This window comes from Oxyura jamaicensis, chromosome 3 (assembly GCF_011077185.1).
Source record: "Oxyura jamaicensis isolate SHBP4307 breed ruddy duck chromosome 3, BPBGC_Ojam_1.0, whole genome shotgun sequence".
Classification (NCBI taxonomy): Eukaryota; Metazoa; Chordata; class Aves; order Anseriformes; family Anatidae; genus Oxyura; species Oxyura jamaicensis.
The window spans coordinates 88,195,086-88,221,271 of NC_048895.1; the positions used below are offsets into that span (position 1 = coordinate 88,195,086).

At 36.7% G+C, this 26,186-nt stretch overlaps 1 protein-coding gene across 9 annotated transcripts in view; it reads right to left on the reverse strand.

The window, feature by feature from the left end:
* COL19A1 (collagen type XIX alpha 1 chain) overlaps positions 1-26,186 on the reverse strand; it is a 219,392-nt gene that overhangs the window by 63,141 nt on the left and 130,065 nt on the right. For all 9 annotated transcript variants that reach the window (XR_004749526.1, XM_035322084.1, XM_035322088.1 and 6 more), the window contains 2 exons: positions 21,814-21,867; positions 6,455-6,508 (listed from right to left, as the gene is read on the reverse strand). Coding sequence is in view for 8 of the 9 variants with exons in the window: in XM_035322084.1 (XP_035177975.1) it covers positions 6,455-6,508; positions 21,814-21,867 (108 nt within the window). In the remaining variant the exon portion in view is untranslated. The remainder of the gene's footprint in view (positions 1-6,454; positions 6,509-21,813; positions 21,868-26,186) is intronic.

A 26,186-nucleotide genomic window follows, 5' to 3' on the forward strand; every position in this document is an offset into this window, starting at 1 on the left:
TTCTCCCCACTAATATGGCTGCATAATCCACTCTGCCGTCTGTGGAAACCAGTAAAAATGAAACCACAGCAATAATGCAATTTAATCCAATCCAGGAAGGATCAGATGCTCTATCTGCCACCAAACCTGACCTCTCAAATATTATTTGTACATCAAATAAATCATTTTTGACAAAATTGAAAGCCTTTCTATATGTCACTGTTTTGAGAAAATGACATAACCTCAAGAAACCTCAGAACTGTCTTGTGACTAAGGCAGCTGAGGGGAACTTAGGGCACTTGGGCTGGATTCTCGACTATGTCACAGGCTTTGCATTACTAGAGGCAAGCCACCTCTTTGTTTTAGTCTTCCCATTTTCAAAAATTGACATAAATGTAATTATTCCATCTGCCTTTTTATAATAAAATGAATGAAAAGAATAACATTTTGTACAGCAACAGAAAATATTTTTATTCAAGGGTGTCTTCCTAAACTCCAGCCTTTTTCTTCCTTTCCACATTAGTTCTCCCCACTAATATGGCTGCATAATCCACTCTGAAGTCTCTACAAGCAATAAACGAACTAGTATTATTGGTTTGCAAGTGCACAAGCAATGAAATTAACAGAAGCTGAAGAATTACTGTGCAGACAATTTCTGTCTTCTGAACGAGAATTTTGCACATCTGCCACTTTGGATGTTTTTCAAACTTGCTCCTCTGCAACTACCAATCAAAAGCTCAACTGAGCAATCGATCAGGGATTTTTTTTTATATATATATATATATATATATATATATATATATATATATATATATTGTCTATCAAGTCATGTAATTGAGGTAACCAAAGCACACAGAGAATACATGTGTATGAATAAGAAAAGAACTGAAAACATCCTGATTATTTTCCAAAATCACAAGCAGGTTTCAGATGTTACTTCTATAGTCAAGGTAGGAATAGAAATACAGGTGTTTAAAAGAAAATAGCTACAAATTGTGAAATTACTGGGGTTTATAATGTATTTTTCTCCCTTTTCTAGTTTGACTGCACTTCTGTAAAGACAAGACAAAGTCTTGTCTTTAGACTTAAAGAAAAAGTCTACCCAATCTCACAGTCTGCATAGTAAAATGTGTAACAAGTGAAATGTACTGGTCGCACCTCAAGAACAGCCCATTTCTGAGAACACAGCACTGAAAGTGACTCAGTGTAATCACTTTATTCATCCATTTCAGATCTGCGCCTACCCATTGAAGTAAAATACTGCTCTTCTGATTACTGTAATGGAAAAAGAACGTGAAACCCATCAGTGCAGATGTATGATATTGTATAACTATTCCGAAAAGAAAGCATGATAAAAGCATGATGGCCTGCCACAATAGAATACATTAAAATACATTTTGATATGGAATTTAAAAACTTAAATGCACAGAAACAATATGACCAATCATTGCCAGCCATTCCCATACTATCATGTAAGCATTTCCAACTTTCTTCTGAAAAGCAGCAGAATGTCCAACAATACCAGAAATGCTACTGACAATTTTCACTTACCATTACTTTTGATTTTCTGTTTATTGTAATTAACTGATAACATTCATTCACTTTCAAAATATTGGTAGAATGACAGTATTTTCCAAGGCAGAGGAAATGAGATTTCCAAGGCAAACTGCTGGCTACTTAAGATAAGTAGGCTGGTGGCACTGGCATACGTACTGAATTAAATGAGACCAATTCCAAGTATATGGAATTAAATGAAGAAACTCAAGTAGCCTGTGAACTTCTCCATCGCCTCATATGGAACATTAATGAAAAAGAAACCTTATTTTAATTTAAGACTTTAAGGAGACTTTAAGCTAATCTTCAAGAGAAGGATGATTACGTTGATAAAGATCGGAAGTTCAGCCCCTTGCAAAGGGAACTGGTGAACCAGTTCTTAATATAAAGAAGCTGATGCTTCAGTTTCCTGCCTAAAGAAACTTCACATAGCAAATCTGAAGCAAATCCATTTGGGCTGCAAACAATAACTGTGGATATGCTGGTATAAAACAGCAGAGATGCAAGAAGATGAATAATCTTGATTGCAGTGCATTAACTTCTGATTTAGGAGACCCAAGGTTGATTTGCCAGCTCTGACACATACAGCTTGTTGGACAAGATGATACTTGGCCAAATCATATAGTTCTCATGTTTCCCACCTTTAAAAACAGTGCTGACAGCATTGCCCTTCTGCCAAACAGTATCACTGGGCAGAAATCTTAACTCTGACTCACCCCAGAGAACACTGCTTCACTAGTTGAAGTATGTAGCACAACTCTGGCTTGTCACTCTTTATTTTTAAAACAGTTTGATGCTACTCTGCAATGGGAACTACCAAGAAATGGAATCCTTCCAGTCCTAACTGTTCCAGCAGAGGCTGAGAAAACTGGGACAGAAAAGATAAGGTCAACACTTGAACACTTGATGGAGAAACCAGTAAAACTACTACTATTTTTTTTTTTTTTTGGTGATATTTACAGAAATAAGGCAACCTTAGACAGCTCTCACAAAATCTGTGATGTGTCCTGTACTACCCTGTTTCAGTATCAATATCTCCCACAAATGACCATAATACATAAAACAGTGCCAGACATCAAGCAGTTGGGAGCAGGACAAGTAGAAACACAAATGATTGTCTCTTAACAGAACTCTGAACAAAACCAAGCACCTACCTACCAGCCCTAGACCTGAAAAGCATTTTGCCTAAGTAAAGATTACAGAATTGGGCCACTGCATCACTAGGCCAAGAGCATATAAATATTAAGGTCAAACATCTTCCATACATATGCTTTTAAGTACTGAAAAAAATACTGTTGCTGGAACTAGAAAGTCTACGCATTAAACATGGGGAAAAACAAACAAACAAACAAACAAAAAAAAACACTGTGCTTTGCTGGTAACCCCTTCTGTGTTGCTAAATCCTGTAGATGTTTTTGTTAGCTGCTACCAGAGAAGAAAACTCTCGGTTCAGCCCTACAATAAGATCAAAATGCTACAATAAGATCAAAATACTTAAAACCTCATATCATCCTACTATGAGAGTACTTCTTTTTGTTTCATTTATGAAAGCATTTTGATTTCAACGTAGAACCATGCAGTGTGGGATAACCGTATGTGAAAGAGACAGTATCTCTTTCAGAGGACTTCAGAAGAAAACACAGACGAGAAAATGTATGAAACACACTTGAAGAGTACAGAGATTGATTTCACAGTTGTAATACCCAGAATGGTTTTGAGGGAGACAGGAATAGTGGATTTAACAGATTTAGTTTTAAGAGGGAGGAAGCGATCCAAAAGCACTAGAGGGAGCTGCTGTTCTATTTAAACTATTTGGATTCCTTGTTTTCAGCATAAATTGTTGTGCACTGGAGTGTGATGTGTGAGCACACATCTCAGCTCTCTAGCAGTGATATAACAGAACAGTACTCAAAAACAACATCAGAAAGCATGGATGCAAACCATGAATTCCGAATCAGAAGGGAATAACTGAGCATTTTAAAAGTCTACAATGTTTAATAAACCTTAAAAAAATACTCAAAGGACCTAGAGATCATCAATATGGATAAACATAGGGAAATAGTTCTTATAACCAGTCAGGAAAAATATTCATTGATTCCTTGCCTTTTGAGGGCACAGGATTTGCTCCAAAGGGAAAAAGTGACACAAGAAAGGTTGCCTGGAAGAGATGCACAGGGAGTCCTGCTTTAACTGAGTAGTTTTATCACCATGTGCCAAGAGATCTACAGTACTGACAAAGTGATGGGGGTTTTTAACCAAAGATGTGCAGATGATGTTAAGGGACTGGAAACTAAGTACAAACATCAGTTTCACATGGGAAAAATTACCCAGAAAACAGGCTAAAATAAAAAATAATAAGGTATTGAGAAAGTGTTAGAAAAGTCAGAGTAGAGGCAGATGGGAATATAAAGAAAACCTTAATTGCTGCAATGCCAGAGGTAGCTGAAAAGTAATTATTTTGATTGATCAAAACTCGTGTCACCCCTTAGCAATGTCCAATTTACAGACCTTTTGACTGTTCAGATTGTGGTCTCATAAGTCCTTCCTCCCCTTTAGAATTGTCCTGTATATCAAATCTCCTGAGCGTTGCATGCATCCTTTCATCTGTTCACTAACTTCCTCCAGGTGGCAGAACGTTCCTTCTTACAGCTTTTTTTTTTTTTTTTTTTTTTTTTTTTTTTTTTTTTTTTGTCGTTGCTAAACACCTGGCTGTTCTCCTAATATCTAAATTAGGTACTCAGCCACATGGCATAAACTGATAAATAAATTAGGTAATTTTGTTAACACTCAGTGTGTACTGTAGCTACCTTCATAATTAATGACTGATTCTCCTTTTTCTGAAATATTTTTTTCTTATTCGTTTGAAGCATGAGCCAAACACCAAATGTATATATGCCAAACTTATGATAGCAACCAGCCTGCAGGTGTGATAGTTCTGTCGTACTTCAGAAGCCAAAGCAGAGGCTGACCATATATCCATATGGATGAAGAGGCTGCCACTACTATTACAAGCAGAGTTACTGTTAATAGCTGGAAGTACAATACAGCAAAACTTAGTATGTTCTGAGCCTTGAGAAAGATGGGAGAAGTGATGAATCATGTTACAATCTTTCCAGCATGTACCAGCTTTAGCACTTTAATTATGAGGGTACTACACATTAATAAGCATTACTGCTTATACAGTATGCTTTTTCTATACTATTTTGTCAGTACTGGAAAAAGAATTCAAGATGCTACTGTAGCTGTATCTAAAGTAAGGACTGCATCAAAACAACTATACCAGAAACAAATACCTTTAACCAATATTTAGGCCATAACTGCTTGAAGAATGCTTTTCTGGGGTACGGTCCCCAGACAGAGCTCTTTATACAGATGCTTCTATGCTGACAAAGCTGAGCTTTGCATTGCTGTAGGAAAATCTGAAATAGGCTTCAGTAATAAAACTGCAATTTAGCTTCCACTGAAGGTTTCTGGTATGTCTGTCAAAGATCATACATCTTCCCAAAGCCTGATCTGCGAGCAAATCTATGATAACAGAAATCTGTAATGGAGAAACAGCTTTTCATTGGTTCACAAAAAGTTAAGCAGATTAGGTCTCTGCTATGTTTTTATTTTCTATTTTTTTTTCTTTAAAGGTAATTTTTGGCATTTGTATTAAGAAGGATTCTGCATCACACCCTTCCTCTGTTTGGATACCCCCAGTCTGCAATATCATTTTAGCATTAGCAATCCAAAGAGTACAAAAGACTCAAATAAACAAGGCTTTAATATGACTTTATGTAGGGGAGGAGAGGGAGATAGAGGGATTTTTAACTACTTAGCTTTATGCAGGATAAATGAACACCATTATCAATTTATTTCTGAACACTCCTTGCAAAGCAAAAGGGAAATAAATATGATTTGTAACATTTATGTGGTTTTGGTTTTAGATGAGTGTAAATGACATATATTTCAATGTATTCATTCTATTTAATGCAACATCATTCTCTTCTCTAGAAATAAGCCTAGAAATTTTCCCTTGCTCTGAGTTTTAAGTAGATGAATCAAATATTCCAACATGTAAACTGCTGACCTTTATTTCAGGTAAGAAGAAAAAGGAATTGTGAAATCCTTGCTTGATACTATGAATGTGAAGCAGCAGCAGTTTACTTATTCCACAAATTAATGGCTGTTTTATATTTGTGCATGGTAGCATTTTTACAAATATATAGGGAATGTTACAAATATGATCATGTCTTCCTCTACCAGAAGATGACTGCATTCATTATAGGCTAAAATAGACCAGATTCATGCTTGATTTCAAATTTGAAATCATGGATCTCTTAAAAAAATAAATCCCAAACCTCTTAGATCTGAGCTAAAACCTTTAGTGCTTCATACTACAAATCCTTTCATAGAGTCATGTATTAATCTTTTAATTCTTCTGTAAACTCATCTGAACCACAGCTGAGTGCTCATTCCAGTGCTGGGTATAATCCTCCCCACCATTCAGACAGTTGGCACATGCTTCACACAGTCCTTCATCTTTCAAATTACCCCCTCTGAGACAGAAATTATCCCTTCTTCTTCAGAGCATCACGCATTTTGTAAAGTGAATGAATGCACAGTATTCACATTTAGTATACATGGCCGGTCTTTCTTTGAAATGCCAGATAATTTCTGTTTCCTCCACGGCAGTTTGCATCTTGCTCTTTCACTGCTGCATTGTTCTGCGTAGTCTCCCATATTTGTGGATACAGTCCCCTTCTCTTTGTTGTATCAAAAGGCTGGGTACAGCAGCTGTTTGATACAGCAGAGAAAACACTGATCATCTGTTTCCAACTATAACTATGATCAGGTATAAGCTGGTATAAAAATGTTATCAAAGTTTACTGTTCTAGGATAAGGGTGGAAATTTCCCATTCCCCTTGCTATTACTCACAGGAGGTCCTGGCGGTCCTGGTTTTCCAGGGAGGCCTGGCTTGCCTCGTCTTCCCTGGAAACAAAAAAGAGCAGCAGATGTTAATAAATGTTATTGCCAATGACTGATCCTGTAATAAGAATTTTGTTCAAAAGAAAGATTTATTGTCTTATTTAGTAGGAAGATATTCCAAAACTAACCAAAGTGAATACTTCACTGCACTACCTATGTATAGTACTTTTAGGATTGTTTTGTCATAATTATTAAAACAGTATATTTGCATCAGTGTAACATTTACTGTCACATTTGAAAGCTATGTCTCATGTGAATGAACATCGATAGTGCTATAAACAGAGCATCCTGATGATGTGTAAAATTGTATTTTCTCTGAATATACCAGTTTGTGATGCTGAACTGTGATGCAGCAGTAGTCACCCTGACTTGTACATTAAGTACAAATGTGCAGTGCAATCCAATTAACAAACACCCATATACTTCTCTGGGATGTGAGAACAAGCAGAAAACAGTCAGAGGTTTATTTGCGAAAACAATTCACCTTCTAATGCACAGGCAGCATCATTTGCGCTAAAACGTCAAGGTTCATAAGTCTACTTAAATTAACAGGAGACTTTCCACTCAGCCTAAAAACAGGCACCTACAAATATTGCATTTTTTTTTAAGCACAGCACTCAATTGAACAACCGCTGTTTTCACACAATTATTATTATTATTATTATTATTTTAAGGAAGATCAACATAAAAATGGAAGTATTTTACAGTAATTTAAATCTTTATTGCCACGCTAAAATCCAATAAACATTTTTTAGAAACAACAGCTGAGAACAACTAATATCTAGGTCTGATGTCAAAAAACAACAACAACAACAACAAACCCAGCACCACCACCACCAAAAAAAAACAGTGTTATATCCTTAAGGACTATTTTTTTCCCTTGCATATAGCAAACATAAATTAACAAAAAGCATTAGGGGGATGTCCTGGTGAAAATGTGGCTTATAAAATTAATTAAAAAATAATGAAAATGCTTGCTGACAGCTCACAGTTAACACATGGGGATATTTCTGCAAGTTACAATTCCTGTATTTAGCCCTTCTTCTGTATCTAATTAAATGACATCACACAAGCTGCAGAAGTAAACAGGAACAGAGAGGGAAACTGCTGCCTCATGCTACAGGTGAAACTCCTGATCTGTAGGAAACCACTCTCATGCTCTGCCTCTTTAATCTCAAACTATACTGAGGGTAAACACGATGATGGATGGCAGTAGGGGTGGAAAATCCCTTCCTCACCAGGGTAACTCACTGCCTAGATGTCAGGGGTGCTCCTGAGGAGCAGGACAGCATGGTTTGAAGCCCTTCAAGCTGAAGAAAGAACCAAACAAGGGCTGTGGGGATATGTTTCACTCACTGGGCTGTGACATACTACATGTACACTGCCACCGTGGCTTTATGAGCCAGTCAGTGTGTTTTAAGGGCAGCGTGAAAAAAAAAAAAGAAAAAAAAAAAGAAAAAAAAAAGCTCAGCATATTTGGAGTGCCAAATTCCCAGGTCTTAACTGGCTGAGACATATGCTATGTGCTGAGCTGTTTAATCCTGCCAGTACTCGCACATGCAGAGCTACAACTGGGGCAGCTCAGGGTGAATTGTCAGAATCAAAATATGATGTCTATACTGTACTATATGGTGCCAGGTGCCTATACTGGCTTCAAAGCTATCCTGTCCCTCACCACCCACCCCATGACATGTCCTCTGTGCAGCCATGTGATGAACCAGAGCAAGCAACTCATCTCAATTGCAGATACCCCCCAAAAAAAAAGTAGATTAATTTTTAAGTTTGGTCAGTTCTGGATTTTGTTCACTGAGTAACCATGTAGCTAGCCTGGCATAAGAGGCCACAACACTGGGAAAGATATGTACACACACACAAAAAAGAGAGCCTGTTGCTAGCTAGCACTGCCACTGAATATAAAATGAAAGCTTGAAATAAAAGCTTATGAACTATCAGAGTATGCATCTCTGGGCCTTCACCCCACATGCCAAATTCCTATTTCGATTTTACATCCCAAAGTTGAGATGTGTGACTTTTGGACTGATTTCTAGTTCAGAAAGGCAGATGGAAATTAATATTTCCCAGCTTTCTTGAAAAACAGTAAACTTTCTGAGAAAGCATAAAACCAGATTGAGATAATGATGTGAGTAATAAACAAATATAAATTGTTTCATACTTTTAAAATAGTTCCTCTGAGTTATAATGATCTATACTGTTGACTTCTTGAAGCACCTTCCCTTTCCTGTTTGGACTTATTTAAAGCATCCTGAGGATGACACTTAAAATCACAGCAGTCTAAACAAAGTATCAAGGAAGTGTCACGGGAAAGAAGGCAGGGCTTTGACTGGCAGACACAACTGTGAATGAGGTGTTAATTACACAGGAAAACACGCAACATGTTTAAAAGGCAATTTCGCCTTTATTTACAAGATGAGCTAAAATGTGATTTATGACATATTGCCAGGTCGAGACTTGAAAAGCTTTCTGAAAAATATCAGTTATAAAAAAAAAAGGGGTCAGTTATTTTTCAATGTGATTTATTAATTACCGGAACACTTACCTACTGAAACAGAATAAACACTTGCCCTACCTTTTATCCAAGCATTACAACCTGTGCCATGTGTACATAAAACATTTAGAACAGTCACAAATCTGTATTTTTAGAGGATCAAAAATAAATGAAAATACCGAAAATTAAATACAAAATAAAAATACTGACATTTTCCCTTTCAGAGAGGGGCAAAAATTCTAAGAATTCAAGTTAGATGTTTCTAGATTTATTTATTTTTTATCACATCATGCATTCTTTGTTTTTCTTCTACTTTTATGGCCAGCGTAAAAGGCACAAGAACTATTTTCTTTACTGGTTCATAAGTGTAAACACACTTTCACTAGCATGAACATTTCTGATTGAGCTGTTCTACGGATATTAGCCTGTTTCTTAGTCTTATGAACCATTACAGACAATTCAGTGATCACTACAAACATACCAAAAATAAATAGGTAAAAAAGGTATTTCTGAAATGATGTATCAGCTTTTTCTAGATGCTTTTCTAGAAAAAGCTGATAGGAGTCCTCTTCCTTTTTCCTATTAACACCATTCTAAACTTTAAGAAAGAAATATGTCTAACACCACTAATGTAGCAATGCCTTTCAGATACAGAGATTTAAATTTTAGGGATACAGGTAGAGCTCTGCCTGCTGGCAAGCACTCCTGCTTCTCCATGGCTTCCCAGAGTCAGTATGGGAAAAAAAAAAGAAAGCAAAATATAAAGTATAGTAAAAGGAGAAAAAAGTTTATCTTTTTGTTTAGGATAACATAATTAAAGCAATTAGAAGATTTTTTTTTTATAAGCCCATTATGGTCTTGCCTTGAGCAGACCATGAGTCAGCCTGTGACTAAATATTTACTTTTTGATTCTGAGCCTTCCTTCTGCCAAGAAAGACGTGAAAATACCTTGGTGTCCTCTTGGGCTCACAAATTGGGCTCAGCAGAGCTATGGCTCCAGTCTCCTGGTCAGAAATGGGCACTGGCAGCCCGGTGAGAGCCATACTCATCACTGTATGGCTGTGTATGGGGCAGACAGCCAGCACAAGAGACCCTACAAACTGTTCCCTTGTCCCTTTGCAAGCAGATGTGCAGAGATTACAACACTAAAAATAAAGCATTGACTAGCTGCATAGTGTCATTTTCTGTACAAACATTACCTACAAACAATAAATTTGAAGTGAAATTCATTACCTTTGTTTTGTTGAGTTTACTCAGAAAATACTGGGGTTATAAAACAACACAAAATAGAAATAAACGTTCCAGGCATCATTCAATTTCTTTAAATCAAAAAAGAATACCACCTACACTAACTTAAAAAAGAATAATAAAATAAAGAAAGAATAAGTCATGTCAAGAGCTGTCTAAGATTACTTAGAATAATATCTAAGGAAAATAAAAGCAAAATAGTTATTTGCTATTGCCTTTGTGCTGCATCAATTTTGGTTGGCAATCAGTGGGATAAGAAGTTATTGAAATATACCTGATATTTTAGCCTATCCCCTTGACTTCTGAAATTCTTGCCCTGAACTAATTTGGACAGCAAGCTAGTTTCTTCTTTTCCTCAGGACACACTCCAGCTATGATACACACACAAATCATTCAAACAACTGCTTGGTCAGGGGCAAAAAGAATAAAATATTAAAAATAAAATAAACAAGAAACTTTATGATTCAGGAACCACCAGCTGAGTGCCTAGCTGAAGAACACAGTCAAGTGATCTCTTCATTCCTCTCTTTCTTCCCCATTTCTGTCAAACAAAATGACTTGACAAGATTTGCCTCACGTTAGATTGAAAGCTCTGGAGAAGCAGGGCTCTGTGCATCCTTGCGTACATTTGTGCTCTGACTGCAGCCTCTGGGCACCGCTGCAGTCCCAATGCACAATGGCAGAACTCTGAATGTATATTGTAACTCCCTGCCCTATCGTGTTACATCCATCTATTCATGTATCCCTAATTATAGAAGAGTAAGACCACTAATCCCGGTGCCTAAAATAAACTGCAGATTATTTTAGGATAAAATTGAGCGGATTTATGTAGGAACACTGACACGATTTGCAAAATGAAATTGATAATTTAAAGAACCCACACTCGAGAATGAAGGCAGAAGTTCTTAAAATAAGCCTGTGGGATTTTTCATGGGAAACAGCTAATTAGCAGTCCCTGACACACATCATCACATTTCAAAACAGGAACTAGTTCTAGAGAAAGTAGGAAGCTGGATTTAAAGCCCTAACTCCTGCAGTTATTGGACAAGATTAATGAGGTTTATGTAACTTGTTTGCCAGGCTAAACTGAGATTCCCTTACATAAGCCTCAAAAACAGCCTAAAATTGGGACAGATACACCTGAAGCAGGAAGAAGAAAAGCAAGGACACCCATCTCAGTGCCCAGTGCATGGACACCTCGGCAGCCCCTTGGGCACCTAAATGTAGCCATACAAGCAGACTCTGAGGAGTTACAAGATTGCTTCTCGATGTGCCCAAAGCAGCTCAACAACCAGGCAGGCTGAATTAGCCCTGCGTCTGAGCTACCTGGGAATACACAAACAAGGCTTTCCTTTGCCTCATTCCTCAAAGCTGATACACTTTGCCAGAGCAATCGAACCCTGCTCGCTTTCTACAACTGGAGAGAGAAGAAACTGACATAACTAAACAGCGTGCAGCTACCAAATGCCTGTAGGACAGGGGACTCCTGTCCAGGATCCCCATCCACTGTTCAAGAGATCACAATGTGAAAATTAAAAGTCTACAAAATCCACAGCCCAAATACAGTCACTGTTTTCCATTGGGTATTTAACAATCATTTTGGTAATATTTAAAGATGGCTTTGACATTTAACTGCCTAACGCTACACAAGTGCTGCTAATAGGGGTTTTATCAGTAACTGTGGTAGTGTCAAAGCTGCAAAACTTTTAATGTTAATCCCTAGACATCTTACAGTTTGGATATTCTGTTTCCTTACATTGAAAATCCACCCTGTAGTCACTGAAACCTTGTCTACTTTGGTAAAACAGTATTAGGACTTGAATGTACAATTTCTTCACTCCTATTAACCGTGGCCTTGAGGATATATGATGGTAGCTGGTATATAACAAATTCACCTCTATATTAAATGTTAAACCTGAATAAACTCTCAGGAAATAAGGCCAGAAAATAAGCAGATTGCAGAAAACAAGTGAAAATCTACACCTCATACATCATTAAAGCCTTTCACAGAAGCATGGCCCACAACACACAAGATCCTAATCCCCTGTTATGGAAGGGAATTCACTTGGGAACTCTTTGCTAATGCAGAAGTATTCCTTCACTCAACCTTGGCTTTCTAATTTTAGGCATGATTTCCAATAAAGCCTACTTACTTTTCTTTTGTATCTATAAAATGCTAAAAGAGATCACCTAGCCAGACTATATATTACTTTCCAAATGTATTTAATAAACATCAAAAAGGCCTTAAACAGGCATAGCAATGTCAAGAATAAAACGCTACAACCTAAATTCTTCAGTGCCTCTATTTCTAACAAATCTCTACACAGAGTCAATCACAGTTTTTCAAGTGTATCCACAGGAGTGCATTTTTAATTCACAATCACTTCTAAAGATATTTTTCAACTGCATTTAGATTTTTTATAATGAACACCTTACGCTTTAAGTATAAGAAACAATCTCCTATTCTCTCAAATTGCTATGCCTTTTGCTAAGAGACATAAAAAAGTAATAAAGTATTTGGAAAGTGGTTTGAAAATTCTAAATGAGATCTTGAAATAATTTCTGGTTTGTGATTAAAAGTTGTATTTTATGGAAGATACAACTATGGAAACTATGGACTTCTATGGAAAATAAATAAATTAAAAATGATAAAAGTATTTTCTAATTGATGATTGTTTCTTCAGTATTCTAAACTACAACCAACTTTTTTATTATTTTTATTTATTTATTTATTTATTTTATTACCAGTTTTAAACACCAAAGGGGGAAAATACATATATATATATATTTGAACATGTACCGTATATTAGTGGCTCTTTGCTTTTAATTTAGAAACACTCTGTTTGAAAAAACAAATTATCTCCCTCTTCTACATTAACCATTTTTAGACTGTTCAACACCCAAGTGAAGGAATGTACAGCACTCCATCTTAAAGAGAAAATCAGACTGGAGCTTTACATACTTAAAAACAACTTACATCAAAGTCAGGAAGGAATGAGAAGATTAAAAGAGATTCCAAAACTCCAGAGCTGTAGCTGTGAAAAATATTGTTTGTGCTGTGCCAGGAGCCTAACCTACTATGCAGTAATTATCATTGCTCTGTAAAGCTTGTTTTACAATTGGTTGAGTACTACATTTACTCACTGAACTAGAAAACAAATTATGTCAAAGAAATGTTTAAGTTCTATAAACCAGATAAATGCAACCTGAATTTAAATTCATTTTGATATTTGTATGTCACTTTAAGTAATTGAGTTCAGAAAATATAACAATTCCCCACCCAATTATTTAGGAAGATCTTCCTCAGTGTCATAATAGTTTTGCTCATACTTGATTAGGAAAAATTGCAATCTCAGACAGTAAATTGATTATTTAATAGGTAGGTATTGTGATTTCACAAGGTCCTTCCAAACACGCCATTTTATTGAGATCAATTGTCAAACAACGGATATTACAGCTCTCAGTTTTTTGAGGGATTTCATTTATCAATGAGATAATGCTAAAACAACCTACTCCTAAGTGAAGTATTTGGTGTTATAAACACACAAATTGGAAATAAGGAAGTTGGTTCAAAAATATTTACTTCAAGACACCTGCAACTTCCTAAGGAACAGAGTCAATAATATGGCTGCGGTATCATGGAAAGACTTGTAATTGTTTGAACTGAATTCATCACTGGAATCAGGGAAACCACCATAGTGGAGAATTGGTTCGTTTAAATATATACACAGAACATTCCCCAAAATCTTGTTAATCCATAAAAATGAAGTTGCTGGCAGCTATGCTGAGAGTAAGCTAGAGAGAGTTACATAAAAATCACAGAATTGTTTGAGTTGGAAGGAATCTCTTGAGATTATCTAGTCCTATCCCTTTGCTCAAGCAGGGCCACCTGCAGCAGGATATCCACAACAGTGTCCACTTGAGTTCTGAGTATCTCCAAGGATGACGACTACACAAACTCTCCATGCAACCTATTCAAATATTTGATAACAATCACAGTAAAAAAAAAGTGTTTTCTTGTTTTCAGACAGAATTTCCTGTCTTCTAATTTGTGCCCACTACTTCTTGTCCCATCTGTGGGTACTACTGAAAAAGTCTAGCTTCTCTCTTCTTCACTGCCTCATCAGCTATTTAAACACATTCAGGTATTTATATACATTGGTAAGATCCCCACGAGCATTCTCTTCTCCAGGCTGAAGAGCCCCAACCCTCTCACCTCTCTTTTTGTGAGAGATGCTCCAGACTCCTTAATTCTCTTTGTGGCCCTGGGCTAGACACACTCCAGTAAGCCCTTATCTTTCTTGATGTGGCTTTACCAGTGCTGAGGGGAAGGATATCTCCCTCGATGTGCTAGTCATCTTCTAATGCAACCCAGGATACTACTGGATTTTTGGCCAGGTAGGTGCATTGCTGGTTCATGGTCTGTTTGTCGAGCAGGACCCCAAGGCCATTCTCAGCACAGCTGCTTTCCAGACTGCCTGCCTCCAGTGTGTACTGATGCCAGGGGTTATTCCTCTCTGGATGCAGGTCTTGTTGAAATTCATGCAATTCCTCTTCATACAGTTCTCTGCCAACTTGCTGAGAGTACACTCTACCCCATTGTACAGGTCATTAATGAAGACATTGGACATGATTGGCTCCAGTACTGAGACCATTAGTGACTTGTCTTTGACTAGACTTGTTTCACTGATCACAACCCTCTTCACCCAGTTATTCAGCCGGTTTTCAATTAACCTCAATGTCCTCCTTATCTAACCTGTCCTTTGTCACCTATAATGATACTATGGAAGAGGGAATCAAAAGCTTTACTTGGTATCAACAACATTCATTGTTCTCTTCCCATCCATCAAGCTAATCTCCTCACTGTAGAAGGCAATAAGGTAATAAGCAATAAGCACAATTTCCCCTTCATAAATCCATGGAGGTAACTCCCAATCATCTTCTTATCCTTCATGCGTTTGGAAATGGTTTCCAGGAGAGTTTTTTTTTTCCATCACATCATGCAGGCTGATCAGCCTGTAGTTCTCTGGATCTTTTTCTTACCCTTCATGAAGTGATATTTGCTCTCTTCCAGTCTTCAGGAACCTCTCCCAGTTGACACAACCATTCAAAGACAATCAAGAGTCACCTTGTGATGACATTAGCCAGGTCTGTCAGCACAGGTGGGTGCAACCCATCAGGCCCTATGAACTTTTACATCCAGTTTATGTGTTCCCTCAGAGGAAGAGTACCAGGCTGGGGAAGCCTTCCTCACTAGACACTCTCTCTGGTCTCAGGGGCCTGGGATTCCTGAAGGCTGGCTGTACTGATAAAGCCTGAGGCAAAGCAGGCATTGGGTACCTGCTTTTTCTTTGTCCTTTGTCACCAATTCCCCTGCTCTGTTAACAGAAGGATCTCAGAGAAAGATCTGGTCAATCTCCTCACTCTCTCTGATGCTGTGCAGTTTGCTGACATCATGCTGCATCTCTTTCACTTGATCTTGAGGAACTTGAAATTGAATTCCTTGACAAGTGCACACCTCTTGCAGTGGGCCCCAGCTTCAGCAGGAGGCCCCAGGCACTGTCTCCAGCCTGAGACTTGCAGAGCTGCATTCTCCCTCTGAAGCTGCCTGGGTCCAAGAGTCTGACAGCTACTGCAGTTGTACCTGGGTCCTATGCCCTGTGACCACCATATTTGAGAACGTGTATGCTGGACAGGGAAAGTTTACTGTCCACTTGTCAGAAGTTCCCAGATCCCAGCAAAAGTGCCCAGGAGTTCAGGAAGATACCCATAAGAAGCAGAGCACAGAAACTACTTCACAAACTGCTGTGCATGCTAGCTACCTTCTGGGCCTGGCTCTTATGTATAAGAAAGAAAAACCAACATTTTCTAGATTTCACAGTATAGCTGTTTAACAAATTTGCATTGATGTTTTGTATTAAGAGAATTTTTGGAATTCACTAAAATATTATATAAATAAAATTAAATCACTTTCAGATTTTTTTAAATGCATTAATTTCAGGGAAAATTTCTGCTACAAAGATATCCAACTGAAGTTAAACATTAATTTCCAAAACTTTGTAATTATAGTCTGCAAATATAGATTTCAATATACTTAACATAGTGAAAGCAGGCTATGAATGACTCCACACACAGTCTGTATTTAAAAATGCGGGAACTTTGAAGAAATGTCTCAAATGTCTCTTCAATGTAAGGCAGACATGACAAAAAACTAGGTTTTGAAATGTCAAGCTACATGCTCAAGGGTAAAGAAGAAAACACATTTTGAAATGTGGGATTGACAAGAAACTCTGCAACAATCAAGGAAACTTGTGAAGTCTCTGCTGTTCATGTCTTTCACGTGGAAACCATATTTCTGTTAAAGACAGACTTACCTGAAGTGCAGGATTATTCAGGATTAGTGAGAGAAATAATAAAGTACTGCATAATGCAGGAGGCCAGGAAGATAGTGTAGTTGTCCACCATTGTTTACATTCCTTACAATGCTAGGTTAGCACTCATACTTGCTATTTTTTTATTGGTCAGTAATATCAGGCCAGGGACTTTTCTGAGTAACATCTGATTACCTTCAGGAGCTCCTCATGTAATTTTGACCTGTGGTGTAATAGTATCAAGTTGCTGCAGCAGTAATATACTGCTCTGATTGCCTGAAGCCAACAAAAGGTACACTGAAAAATTATTTGTCTCATAAAGGCCTCACATAATAACATGAAAAATTATTTGTCACCTAGCAAGGCCTCACATACTAACATGAGCCACATATAATTATACAAAGTCACTAGTGGTAGAGCAAGAAGAAACCATGGTCTATTTTAAGAACAGCAAAGGTTTGAAATGAATGTCTCTTAATTTGGAAAAAGCAAATTTAAAGAAAACAGTAAAATGCAATGTACTTCTCAATTCAGAACAGGACAGGATATTCTATATTCTTCAACTGTTATTCTGATTCATAATCACAAATAATGGAAGTTATGGAATACTGCATTTAAAGAGAAACTTGTATTTACAATACTAAGAACTTGGGGTAACCTAAATTAATTACTAAGATGAAAATTAGTAAGTAAAAACAACTTAATACATGCAAGAAACGTGCAAGTATTTTTGACAGTAAATTCTAGAAAGCATGAAAACTCCAGAAAGTGCACAACAGATAGACATAGCAATATATTACTTGTTTTGAGAAAACAAACAAACAAACAAAACTTTTACAACTGATCAAATTTGAAAGGAGTGTTAAAGAGGGATGGAAACATAGGTTTGGGGAATTCAATGAATGAGAATGAGCTTGAGTTTTCAGAATAAGACTAAATATTTCGGTATTTCTCTCAAAAAAGTAGGAACTTCACCTTTTTGTTCTTTGGTTTGGTGTCTACTCTATGATCAAACGAGGTCCTTTCTGAGGGAAGTGTATTAGCTAGGCTTAAATTACACACCCCAAAATATAAATGCAGCTATGCACTACATTTTATTGCAAAGATTAATATTCTAACATCTACAAAATTAGTAATGCTTAACATCTTCCCTTTTTACTTTGCAGTTTGATTTCTAGAGCAACACTACCTAGAAATAAATACCAATGTTTGAATTACTAGTGACGAAGAAACCCCCACTTTAAGCTGATAACGTTTTGCTTGTATCTGAAAACATCTGTCTTAATGTGTAATATTTTTTCTTTTGTATTGATATTTAGATAGCATCAATTCACTATTTTTTGTCTTTCCAGAATTAACAATAGCAATTCTAGTGAAGATGGCCAATACAATAAAGATAAGAATTATTTATTTTGGAAAAGATTACTTGCCAGGATCTTTTGCACTGTACCAATGAAAACACTTGAAAGTATGAGACCTTGCTTGAGCAGCTTTACCAAGGGGGGAAAAATAAAGGTAGTAAATTGGGATAAATGTTTCTGCCACCAGTGGAAATGCAGGAGGAAATGCACATGGAAATGCATTCTTCACCTCTCCTTTAATTTGGCATTGTTTCTTTCTATTATGCTCATTGCCATGTTTTTATGGTATTCCATGGTTTTTATTTTTTTATTTCCTGGATGGAAGAGCATTAATTATACTTTAAACATATACATACTCTATCACACAATTCAGCTCACAGTTGAAGTGAGAAGCAAGGTTCATATATATGAGCTGTTGACTGGGAGAGGGAAAGCAAATCTGAGAGATCTTGGAAAGAAAGTGAAACATGAAGGACCATGATTCTACTGGCTTCGGTGACCAAAGGGAAGAGTAAGTGCACAATGAGAAGGCATAACAAAGGAGATGAGAGTAAAAAGGTCCCAGTAAGTAGGAACTGATGAATTTACTCTCATAAACATAACTAATATACTAAACTACTGATGTGTTTGTTGTACACACTTCTATCATCAAGTTCCGTGGCTGAGTTATTTGCGTACCATCATTTACAAGCCTAAGAACCTGCTAAGAACTGCTCATTGACTTGGGAGAAAGATTATATCCCAGCGAGATCATGTAACAGAAATACGAGAGATGACCAGGCCAGAGAAAATGAAATATATATTATTTTAATAACCAAATATTGACTTGATACAATGTAACTGTGCATACAATGCATTAATTGGACAAAAGTGTTTACTGCTTTATTTGAAATAATGCATCAATTTCCCCTTGCTCTTGAAATAAATAACCTACAGCCATCATCTGATTCAGTGACGTAAATTTATGCTTTTGAGCAAATTCCACGTGTCAATAAACATTTAAAGGTTGGCACAACTTTGAACTAAAATCTACAATTTATATTGATTATAGTTATACATAAATATGCACATGTATAATTATATATAAAGATATAATTTCTTATATATATATATTTACAATGTAATTTTCAATATAGATTATGCGATGAAAGAAATGCTACCCAGACTTAATCCTTTTAATATGGCAGAGGGGTACATTTGCCCTAGTTCCCCTCTGTAGTCAAAATAAGGTGACTGGTGTCCACTCTGGGGAGTGTTCCATCATTCATATTTGTTAATAGTTCTAATAATAATATCTGTGATCTTGGATGATAAAACAAAATCCTACTTAAAACACTCTGAACAAAAGATGCATGGCTCAGGCCAGTTCAAACAGGAGAAAAACCCACTGGCATGGCTTTTATTCTTCCCCTTCTAACTCATGTTGTATTGTCACTTATCTAAAGCACTAGCTTTGTCATGAGTCTTTTAAAAGGTTTTTTACGTTTTTGACATAACATCATTAACACTGTTAATTTTCCTCTGTTCCTTAGAACTTGTTTTTAGTGTATTCAGTGGTCTCTAACTTACACACTTAACAATTCTCAATTTGCTATTAATATCAGCCTAATTTTCAAAAGTGCTGAACACTAAACGCTGCTGAAGTGGGAATTAAATTTTTGAAATATGACACCTACAATGCAAATGGAAAGAGTAAAAATGTCATGTTCTCAAGGTTTGGCACCCAAAATTAAACAGATTTTTTCAAAAGTCTTGGGTGCTTTTTTCCCCTAATATGTTACAGCTCAAGTCTGCAAAATGGGCACAACAGCACCTTTACATCTGAGCAATATGTTGAAGAAAAAACATCAGTTAGTTTAATGCTCTATATTATGCTTTAATGCTCCAAAGACAGCCTGTGACAAAACCAATAACTTCATATAATGTGAAAGATTTGGACGATCTGCTGGAAGTAGAACAAAGGAACATGACATCTATAATTAAATAAAAAGGAATATTTAATAGCCATTAGATATGTGCTGTCCTGTTTGTCATTAAACAGAACAGAGATCTTGTTACAAACAGTATGTTATTGTGTAATTAAATGTATTGGAAATGCAAATGCACATGGGAGTTGAATTAAGACTGCAAACTATGTTATTAAAGCTTGGTGGGGGTGGCCAGCAGAATGAGTATTGTTGTGAACATCTCACTGGCAGTAAGATAAAGACAGATGCTGTGAGTCTGAAGTCTGCTGTTCCCATTATCTGGCCCAGGGCAACTGTGTGCATGGCTGAGATTATAAAACAATCAGCACTTCTGTTTTTAAATATATTGGAGTAAGACAGCAGTTCAGTCTTTATGTGTGGATAGGAAATGGCCATGATAAATTTATCAATCCCCTAATTTCCACTGGAAAATAAAAAGGACATCTCCAAAATTATAGATAATATAATGCATTAATTCTGAGTCTTTGCCTTAAAAATTAAGAAATGCATAGAGCAAATCTTCTAAACAGTCATAGTTATAATTGTCCCTAAAGGAGAACTAAGAAGAAACTGTGAATGTCTGCACACTGAATGCTTCACATAAAAACACACAAAAGTGTGATATAACTGAGTATCTGGAGCTTTTCAGTATCCTGGGTATCTAACTGCATAACAGTAAGAGTCATAGTAATTCTAAAATCCTTAATAATAAATCCATAATCCCATATTTATATTCACCACATAACTTCTGATTCTCCCTTATTACATTGTCTTTTTTTTTTTTTTTTCTGAAAGCATTCTCTAGCCTTACTTTGAAATTTAAATAAACTCAGTTTTCAAATGTTCATGTTTAACTTCAGTGAAATTCAGTAATAGTTTTATAACTTAAAGAAAACAGTAATAAAAAGCATTGAGTAATTGCCTGTAGGCCTCAAAGCTTTTGTTCAAGAACTGGTCTTATGTTATTATTATTACTACTAGAATTACTAAACTGGCCTTTAATAATTCATTGTGGTAATTCAAATACTAAATCCTTCCACTTTAGATAATTTAACTGAGATACTCAACATTATGATACCTAAAGTAACCAAGAATTATCCAAAGATCCAGTTTTAAAACCATGAACTGGGTGCAATTTCATTCATAAAAATATAGAAATGTTTGCATATGAATATCCTCCCAAGGAGAAGAATAGGTTATAAACTTTCAAGTTATTTCTTGAGATATCAGGTTCATAAATAGTCATTCTCCATTCCACTTAAGTACCAAAGACAGGAGGTCAGGGAAAGTGAAAGCATAATATACACAAGAAAATCAGCCAATTACTTCATTATAATAAAATTCTCAATAACCAAATGTTTATTTCATGCCTTGGGCATAATCTCCACTGTTGTTGTTTTTTTCTTATTGTATCTAGCATAAATGCATATATGCTAGGTTCTGACACTTGCATAATGATATCTACAAAAAACTTGGGTCATTAGCTCTGGATTCTGTTAACATTGTAGATAATGATCCTACATTCATATATCCTAGATGTATAGTATGGTCTATTTCTGCAAGAAAACTAAATCTCCTGAGCAATTTTAGTATTCTTTCATTTAAAATTAAAGCAGAAGCATATTGCACAAAAGACAATATCTACATCTGTGCTGCCAGTCATTAAAACATTTTAGATGGTTTAAATTGTTAAATCTCCTTCAACTGAAGAGAAACCTCAAATGTCAAAGCTCATTTTGTTGTCAGCATGCTTCATACTCAGCTGCTACCTTTCAATTTTTTATTAGTGCTTAGAAAGAAGTCACACATCAAGGTCAGTGAGCACACACACCAGTTGTTCACAAAGTTTACTCACCCTTTGACCTTCTTTGCCAGGTGGACCCTGGGGACCCTCCAGCCCTGGCAAACCCTGAAAATGCAAACATTAAACAAATATAACATTCAATATTATTTTAATCCTGTATTACTCTATACAAGTGAGTCTAAGCCAAAGAGCCAGGTGTCAAGACAAAGCATTTATTTCTACTAATAAAAGCAGGTTAGTTGTAATTACATCTTCCAGGGGACTACTGTATTTAGGTGTGAGGAAGAAAATGCAAACAGTAATTATTAGTCGTATTCCTTTATATGGATGCTGAATCATTTAGAATCAGAGAGGTGAATCAGCAGCATTACTTAAGCAATTATAAATGTATTTAGCTACAGTTTTGGGTGAAAATTTATTTATCTGGTTAAGTTAGGATGCCATAAGAAAGCAAGCAATTTATGTTAAGTGAATGACAACTTTACAACTCAAATTCAAACATAGGCCCTCGATGTGGAGGGGAAAGGAAGGGAGGGGGGAGAAGAGGGACTAAATATAGCAGGCAGCCTTATGCTTTCTGTATTGTAAGAATCATCTCTCTGCAGTTTCCTCTGTGTGCCTGGGCTGAGCTTTTCAAAACCCTTCGGAGTCACTTCTGTCTTCCCCTCTCCCCTAACCAGGTGCAGGAGTTTGGGGTATTTTGAATTTGTCTGAGCCTTCCTTCTGAACTCAGTGCAAGGCTGACTCTGCAGACACAGAATCACAGACTGTTTCTGAGGCATGGGGGTATAAATTTTGTACCTGATTAATGTACAATATAATCATAAAGCCTTCACATAATAGCTTTGTGCTTAGAACAAAGCTCCCCCTTAATTTATGAGTCACCTTGGAACAATTTTTTTTTTCAAAATGACTTCAAGGAAGCTATCCAATTTCCATTATAGCAACAAGAAATATGAAATGAGTTTCAATGTAATCAGCAAAGAGCACTGAGCAGATCTACTTCCTATAATTTTTTTAAATGAATGCAATATTGCATATTCTTACAGGGTATCAAAAAATCAAGAATTTATGTTTAGTTTACTTAACAGTTTGAAATACTAAAATATTACATTCTTAAGCATTTAAATTATGCAGACTTGGGTATTACTTCAATATACTTCAAACTGAAATACTTCAACCTGAGTTATATGCTTGGCCACATTCTGAACTCCTTATTTAGAATCAATAATGCAGATTTACTGCACCAATAAGGGTAAACTGAACCCCTGTAAGAATTGTGTTTTCTAAAAACATCCATATTTCCAGAAATTGATAGACTGGTGAAAGTGAGCATATAGAAGTTGCTAGCTCATCTCTCTTCAATGGATATCTTCAGTATATTAGAATGAAGGTTGACTTCAATTGTAATTTAAAGCAGACAGCACAAGAGTTCATCTTCTCCTATCCCTTCTCTACTCAGCCACTGAATACCTCAGATATTTTTTCACCACTAGATATTTCTTATTTCCCTTCAGCAAATTATACAAACAAGAAAAGGTTTAGAATCTTTTACAAAATTTATGCACACTGTTTCCATTTTCTTCCAAAAGTTTATGGAACTGGAATATGCATGACAATGGTGTGTCCAATAAATCCCAGTGAATTAATTACAATACAGTTATGTAGCATATACTTGCACAAACATATAGAGCAATAGGTGAATATGAACTCTGTAAGCCTTTTGTATTTCCTCAAGGTTGTTCAAAAATTTGCTGAGAATCGTTTCTGTTCAACTATTAGCAATATTTTACTTTGTAGAGAAATTCTAGGAATCCAGGAAGAGGTGAAGCTTTGTTTTGTTAATATTTCATTTTTAGTGACAATTTTATGTATGGGAATGAAATGAAAGCCTGTAATGTCTGTTTTATAAAAGAGGAAATACTGAGCCTCACATGTCTGTACAATAAGAGTCCAAGGGAATAAGAATTATACAACAATATAACTGCACAATAATGATAATTAACAGCCAACATTTTTGCTCTAGACCTACTTTTATTCTTTTTCTTCTCTCTACAATATTATTGTCAAGAAAAAGGAACCAGATAAGAAGGTTTATCTTCAAGGAAAGGGAGGAGAGCTACTTACAATTGGTAACTACGCAGGGAGGACTACTCTGTACAAGAAGCCATATCCTGATATTGAATCTGAGGTAAAAGTTCACACTAACTTCAGGGGGATCTTCAGTTTAAAAAGTGATAGGACAATATGGGCTGCATTAAATAACATGGTTGCAAATCAGCCATAACTTAGCAATGGTAATGACTTAGCAATGCTATCATTATTCAGCATTCATTGGATGAGATCCTGGAAAAATAACTGAAGAAGAAACCTGCAGAAGGAATGAAAATAAAACTTCTCAACGGTGAAATCCCTCTAAAGGGATGAATAAAACATCCCCTGTTAAATTCCTATAAAACCTGGCAATTAATTTAACAGTTCAGGCACAGAAAAGAAGAATGTAATTTGTAAGAAGGCACACCAAGGTTTCTACTTTGGTCTGTTTCCTATCTAACTTCTGGAGATCAAAGATCAGGTTCTCCACTCCTTCAAATTATAGGAGACACAGGTGGTATGCAAACCCCCATCAAAGGAACCCATCTCCACAGACAGAAAGAGACAGGGTATATACTATCACGTGGCGTCATAGAATATGATGTTGATTGTTTTTAAAGTGTTTGTATCAGAAAACAATCTATTTCACATGTACTGTCTCCACAAGTAAACAACCAAAGCAATCAAAATGATTCATTATTGTGTCAGTTACCAACCTGAGTCTTGCATCAGCAACAGGATGAGTATGGCAAAAAGCAAAAGGAGATGCAGAAATAGCACAAGGCATAAAGTGAGATATGAGAATGGCACTATTCCAGTGGCGCCTGGTGGACAGGAAAATATAATGCATATTTACAAATGGCCTAACATGAATGGATTTTCCTGACTCTTTTAGATCACCTTTGAAGTTGGAAGGTAGTGCCCTTCCAACTAATTGTGGAGAAGCAAATTCAAATAATATGCAGTCTTTAATGCCTGTACCTTTCAAGGACCAGGTTAAGGCCTTTGGAGTTATCTGCCTGAATTAACTTGAGGAACATAAAGTGGAAATATCTCAAGACATTAACATAAGCCTTGGGGCAAATAAATTAGTAAACTGGAGGTGGGCTCAGGTACACCTGAAGCTTGATTTTGGCACCCTAAAGGGGCAGCCATATCGTAGGGCGCCTCAGGCATAGCAGTGCTAGCCTGTCAAGGAAAGCGTCTCGCTCTGCTCTGCTCTGGTGCAGCCTTTACCTCGAGTACTGTGTGCAGTTTTAGGTGCCACAATATAAGGACATAAAACTATTAGAGAACATCAAAAGGAGGTCTATGTAGATGGTGAAGGGTCTAGAGGGGAAGGTGTGTGAGGAGCAGCTGAGGTCCCTTGGTTTGTTCAGCCCAGAGCAGAGCAGGCTGAGGGGAGGCCTCATGGCGGCCTGCAGCTCCCTCACGAGGGGAATGGAGGGGCAGGCGCTGAGCTCTGCTCTCTGGGGACAGCGACAGGACCCGAGGGGATGGCATGGAGCTGGGACAGGGGAGGGTCAGGCTGGGTGTTAGGGAAAGGTCTGCGCCCAGAGGGTGGTCAGGCACTGGGACAGGCTCCCCAGGGAACTGGTCATGGCACCGAGCCTGCCCAAGTGCAAGAGGCATTTGGACAAAGTTCTCAGAAATACTGTTTGTTTTCTGGATGGTCCTGTGTGGACCCAGGAGTTGGACTCAATGATCCTTGTGAGTCCCTTCCAAATCAGGACATGCTATGATTCTGTGAATGCAGAAAATCTACTACAATGAGTGCGAATAGCTGTGAAAGATAAAACATGATACACTGGGAGACACAAGAGGGTCATACAACATCTTGAAAAAGAAATTAAGAGTGGGAACTGGCAAATTCCTTTATAAAGAGGTAAACTAATGGAAACTGTTGGCAAGGGAAAAGATGCTGGCTGTTATGCTAGGTAAAGAAAAAGCAAGCTTAGAGTTGTTTAAAGAAAACAGTCATCAAAACAAATTAAGATTTAGTCAAGGGAAGAGAGGAAAACCAACATATTTTAAAAATGTTACAGTAGAAAAACTGTAGAAGAACTTACATCTCATCAAAGGTGTTAATTCCTACAAATATTTTTAATACATAATATTTCTGGCCAGATAAAAACGAATGAGAATTATTAACCTTTAGATGGTAGAAGAAAAACGTGTTTGGAAATGGTAGAAATATCAACTCACAATTCAGACAGTTAAGCTATTTTAAGTTTCATAAGGTATTGGTTTAAAGTGTATTAGTTGGCATGTAACTGCCAGAAGCTGCTGAGTACAGGACTGGAATCCTGCCATGTGACTGTGCAGGTACA